The sequence below is a fragment of the Chiloscyllium plagiosum genome, chromosome 2 (genome assembly GCF_004010195.1).
Source record: "Chiloscyllium plagiosum isolate BGI_BamShark_2017 chromosome 2, ASM401019v2, whole genome shotgun sequence".
In the NCBI taxonomy this organism is placed as follows: domain Eukaryota; kingdom Metazoa; phylum Chordata; class Chondrichthyes; order Orectolobiformes; family Hemiscylliidae; genus Chiloscyllium; species Chiloscyllium plagiosum.
The window spans coordinates 52,231,795-52,237,794 of NC_057711.1; the positions used below are offsets into that span (position 1 = coordinate 52,231,795).

Sequence of the window (6,000 nt, forward strand, 5' to 3'; positions counted from 1 at the left end):
GAACACAGTAAACAGCAACTCACAATGGTGATTGATTTACCCTGGGAGCAGGGCCAATTTTGTGGGCAGTGTCTGCTTCTAACACAATACTTTTAAACAGTTGCAAGATGTTGCAGAAATTTGAGTTGTGTTGAATTTCATATGCATTTTAAAATTTAATTATGTAGCCTTTTGTGCAGATATGCCAATTTCAGGCAGCTAAAGTCAAGAAAAGATGGTCTTTGTGTTGAACCCCAGGAGATGGGTGCCATAGTAAATGAATATTTCATGTCAGTTTTTACTGTGGAGAAAGAATGGAGGCGAGAGAACTCAGAGAAGCAAATATTGATGTTTTAAAAAACAGTTCTCATTACAAAGGAAGAAGCTGTCAAGGTCTTGGAGAATATAAAGGTGACTAAGTCTCCATGACTTAATCTCGTGTCCCAGAACACTGTGGGAAGTAAGGGAGGAAATTGTGTGGCCCCTTGCAGAAATATTTGCATCAACTACAGCCAAGGGTGAGGTTCCTGATAACTGGAGGGTGGCGAGTGTTGTGCCTTTGTTTAAGAAGGGTTGTAAGGAGAAACCGGGGAACTACAGATTTGTGACTTCGGTTTTGGGAAAGTTATTGGAGGTGATTCTAAAAGATAAGATTCAGACAGATAAAAGTTGATTAGGGATCGTCATCATAGTTTTGTGTGAGGAAAATACTGTCTCACAAACCTGATTGAGTTTTTTTAAGGAAGTTATCAAAAGATTGATGAAGGCAGAGCAGTAGACATTATTTACTTGGACATTAGTAAAGCCCTTGACAAGGTTATGCATGCTAGACTAATTCGTTCTGAGGAAGGGTCACCAGACCCGAAAAGTTAACTCTGATTTCTCTTCACAGATGCTGCCAGACCTGCTGAGCTTTTTCAGCAATTTCTATTTTTGTTGTCATTGGATATATGGCAGGGACAGGTTGGACCGAAGGGTCTGTTTCGATGCTGTACATCTCTATGACTCTATGACTCTATATAATTGGCTTAACAGCAGGAGACAGAGTGTGATGGTGGAGTGTTGTTTTTTGGACTGGAGTCCTGTCACCAGCAGTGTTTCACAGGGATTGGGTTTGGGTCCTTTTATATTTGTCATTTACATAAATGATTTGGATGAGAATAAAGAAGGCGTGGTTAGTCAGTTTGTGGATGACACCAAAATTGGTGGCAAAGTAGACAGTGAAGAATGTTTTCTAAGATTACAAATGGATCTTGATCAATGGATCAATGGGCTGAAAAATGTCAGATGGAATTCAATTTTGATAAATCTGAGGTTTGCATTTTAGTACAACAAACAGGGACAGGGTTTATGCAATTAATGGTAAGGCCTTGGATAATGTTGTAGAACAGAGGGACCTAAGGGTCCAGGTCCATAATTCTTCCAAGTTTGCATGACATATAGACAGGATGGTTAAAATGGCATTTGACAATCTGGTCTTCATTGCTCAATCCTTTAAGTATAAGAGCTGAGATGTCACACTGATGTTGTACAGGACATTGGTGAGACCTCTTCTGGAGTATGGTGTCCAGTTCTGGTTGCCTTGTCATAGGAAGGATATTACCAAGCTAGAGTGGGTTCAGAAGAGATTTCCCAGGACGATGCAGGTGTGGAAGGTTTGAGTTATAAAGAAAGGCTGGATAGGCTGGGACTTATTTCACTGGAGCATTAGATGGTTGAGAGGTGACCTTATAGAGGTTTATAAAACCATGAGTGTTATAGATAGGGTTAATGGTAGATGGCTTTTCCCTAGGATGGGAGATTTCAAGACTAGGAGGCATATTTTTAAAGTGGGAGGAGAAAGATTTAAAAAAAGACATGGGGAGCACATTTTTTACACAGTGGGGGTTCACGTGTGGAATGAACTTCCTGAGGAAGTGATGGGGCTACAGGCACAGTTGCAACATTTAAAAGACATTTGGATAAGTGTATGAATCGGAGAGGTTAGGAGGGATGTGGGCAGGTAGGTGGGATTAGTTTAGTTTGGGATTATGTTTGGTATGGACTGGTGGGACCGAAAGGGTCTGTTTCCGTGCTCTATGACTCTATAAATTGTCTGACCAAACAGCTAGCATATAAATAGAAGAAATGGGAGCAGGAGTAGATCATACAACCCCCTGAGTCTGAAGTCAATGACAGAACTGCTAGAGTGCAGAAGGAGACCATTCAGCCTATTGAAGTACCACTGCTCATCAAATGAGCATCATTGCCCATTGACAAAGTGCTGCTTTTTCCCAACGCCCATGCGCATTGTTTCTACCCAAATATTCTCTTTAAGTCTTCAATTGAACCTGCATCCACCACAATTACAGACAGTACATTCTATACCCTTTACAACTTACTCTGTGAACAAGCTATTTTTCCCCTAATACATTCGCTCCTTCTGCAAATCATTTTAAATCTGTGTCCTCTGGTTCTTGATCATTTTATGAGCGGGGTCATTCAAGCCTGCTCATGATTTTGAAAACCTCTAATAGATCTCCTTTTAGCCTTTTCTCCAAGGAGAACAATCCCAACTTCTTCAAGTCTATCCTCATAGCTGCAGTTCTTGATCCCCGGACCAAATTGCTTCACTCCAATGTGTTCACGTAATTATACACAATACTCCAACTGAGGTCTAAAATATGTATTACAACAAGTTCAACATCACCTCCTTGTTCTTATTTCTTATGCCCTTATTAATAAACCCAAGGTTGCTGTCTGCAGTATTAATTACTCTCAGCCTGTACTGTCACTTTCATTGATCTGTGCAGTATACCCCCATGTCCCTTGACTCCAGCACCCCATTTAAAAGTATATCCTTTATACTGTCCTTCAATATGATTCCTACTAAAATGCATTACCTTACATTTTTCTGCATTCAATCTTAACTTCCATCAATACACCCAGACCTTTTGGAGCTCTGTACTCTCCTCCTCACAACTTATAAATATTCCAAGTTTTGTGTCATCTGTAAACTTTGAATTTGAACCCTGCACAATCATGATCTAATTTTAAATCATTAACATGTATCAGGATCCCAACACTAAAACCTTGGAAACTCCACTACAAATCCTCCTTCTGAAAAGTATCCATGTAGCTAATGACCCTTTTATTCCATGGCCTATAACTTTCCTCACAAATCACTTGTGTGAAACTTTAGCAAACACCTTCTGGAAGCCAACGCACACCACATCAACTAGGTTACTTTCATCAAACCTATCACCTCTTCAAAAAATATTCATCAAGTTCGTTAAACACAATTTCTCCTCAGAAATACAAGCTGAATCTTTCTAATCAAGCTACCTTTCTTGTGTGACTACTAATTATTTTCCAAATAATTGTCGTTTGAACCCTCCCCACCACTGAGGTTAAACTCACTGCTATGAGAAGTGGCATGGTTTACCTTCCTCTGATATTTCTGCACGACACAATGAAAGAACTGTCAGAATGGAAGGAATGCTGATTGGAACTTCTTCGCAGAAATGTGGTGCTCCCCTCTTATGTTAAAAAGAAGCATTTTTTAAAAAAATCACTGTAAGGATGTAGGTATCGCTGGCTGGCCACCATTTACTGCCCATCCCTAGTTGCCCTTGAGAAGGTGGTGGAAAGCTACTTTCTTGAATTACTGCAGTCTACCTGGGATGGAACCACAATGTTATGAGGGAGGAAATTCCACGATTTTGACCCAGTGACAGTGAGTGAGTGGTGATATATTTCTGAGTCAGGATGGTGTAAGGCTCGGAGGAAAACTTGGAAGTGATGGTGTTCCCATGTATCTGCTGCCCTTGACCTTCTAAATGGTAGTGGTCGAGGGTTCAGAAAGTGCTTTTGAGAGAATTTCTGCAAAGTATCTTGTACATAGTACACATTGCTATGACTGAACGCTTGTAATGGAGGGTGCAGGTGCTTGTGGATGTAATGCCAATCAATGAGGCTACTTTGTCCTGTATGATGTCAGGTTTCTTGAGTGTTTTTGGAGCTGACTCATCCAAGCAAGTGGGGAATATTCCAACACACTCCTGACTTATGCCTTGTAGATGGTGGACAAGCTTTGGAAGTCTGGAGGTGAGTAACTCATCACAGTATCCCTAGTCTCTGACTTGCTTTTGAAACCACTGTATTTACATGATGAGTCAAGCTCAGTTTCTTCAATGGCAACCCCAAGAATATCAATAGTGGGGGATTCAATGATGGTAATGTCATTGAAAATCAAAGGGCAGTGGTTAGACTGTTAGTAGAGATGGTCATTGTGTGGTACAAATGTTACTTAAAACATTTGGGCCAATATATAAGTTAGTTACTTTCTCTAAAATTTAGAAGGCCGTATCAAAACTCAAATAATATTATTTAGAGTCACACCATGGTGAATGCTATATAATTAAATTCAGTTTATCTTGCCATTAAAAGATCTTAAACAAGCCTTGTGTAATTGGAGTTTTACCATGACAACCTTCTAGTTAATGCTGAGACTTTAAATTCAAAGAGTACACTATCACTTGCATCATCATCACTGCAATTATCTGCATATTTTCACTTAAATTTTCATAAGACAAAGCCTTGTGTGTTGTCTTGGTTCAGAGTCGAACAACAGCAATAACCTTTTATTTGACTTTACAGTCCGAGCAAGAATAAATTAAGTGTATTTCTGTTGAATATATTTTCATTGCAATGCCTAATCATACATGCATGACTCAGATTCTCAAAAATGTAACAATTTCTGGGATATTGTTGTTTCAGGAAGAGCATGGATTCTTCAAGGATCCTGTCCAACAGTTGTCCCTCAACAAATGTCAACAAAAACAAACCAGTTAGATATTCACCTCTGTGCTGTTTGCAGGTTATTGCTGAGTGAAAAATAAATGATTTATTTAATAATTTATTCAAAGAAGTACTTCTTACATATTCTAATAGCCATTTTATGCAATTTTCACTGTTGGAGACAGTGGACAGTCCTCGTGTATTGAATAGTAAAGATTCTGCTATTTTCAATATACAAATTCCCTAATATTTAATAATTTTATTGTTTGTCTTGACATCACGTATAGTATGTACAACTACATTGTGAGCTTTGTGTAAAGTACTTTGACTTGGAAATTCATGATGTTTCAACATTTTTAACAGAAGAAGGGCCGCCTTGCTCTTGCCCACTGTGTACATCAGATAAAGGGAGCTGTGTTCCTTTCTATGAGGGAATTGAACTGTCTAAAGAAATTGGAGCAGCCTACTTGGAACTTCACAGTCTCAATGACTTTTATGTGGGGAAATACTTTGGAGGAGTGGTGAGCAAAATTGTCATTTTCTTTCTAAAATATGAAGTTTTAAATTGCAGTTTATTTTCATATTCTATTGTTTGGTATAATTATTAGTGAAATAATTATCTTGGAGTTTTGTCAATGTGTTTAGTTGCATTGGATTTGTTATTGACACAGCCTGTGGAGCTGAATTGCTTGCTTGGTATTTTTACTATTGACTCTTCAAAGTATGCATCATTTGGAGGGGTGTTGGTCTCTCAGTTGAGACACCTGTACCAAAATGAGTGTATTTAGGCTGCCTGTAAAATATTTTGTCATCTTTTGTAAGTTTCCTGTTTTAGAAGTAAGAAAAAAATAACAGTTTGACTTGCCTAAAATCTTTGGCATCAAGACAACAGTCATTTGTGTAAACCACCCTTTATAAGCTTTTTATGATTGATCTCAAGGCACACCATTGCTGATGATTCACTATTCATTGTGATGATACTACAAGTGCATTGAACTCCTGACTTAATTTCTCTGATGTACTTTCATTGGACTTATTGGTTGTTTTAAATCTGTCCAAGAGAAAGGCTGCAGTAGTGAGTATAGTGGATTCTTTCTTGATTATATGTTTTTGGAGATAAGTCTCTTGATTAAACTTAAAATATAAGCCATAGCTATTAATTTAACCTGGGGCAGTGTTTGTAGAGGAATAGGACAGTGTTATTTTCTAGGTCTGTAGATTGTGAAGGAGCAAAAATGGCCT

At 38.5% G+C, this 6,000-nt stretch overlaps 1 protein-coding gene across 1 annotated transcript in view; it reads left to right on the forward strand.

Annotated features, from left to right (window-relative positions):
• rhobtb3 (Rho related BTB domain containing 3) overlaps nt 1-6,000 on the forward strand; it is a 133,741-nt gene that overhangs the window by 70,434 nt on the left and 57,307 nt on the right. The window contains exon 4 of the mRNA XM_043709644.1: nt 5,122-5,279. Within this exon, the coding sequence (XP_043565579.1) occupies nt 5,122-5,279 (158 nt within the window). The remainder of the gene's footprint in view (nt 1-5,121; nt 5,280-6,000) is intronic.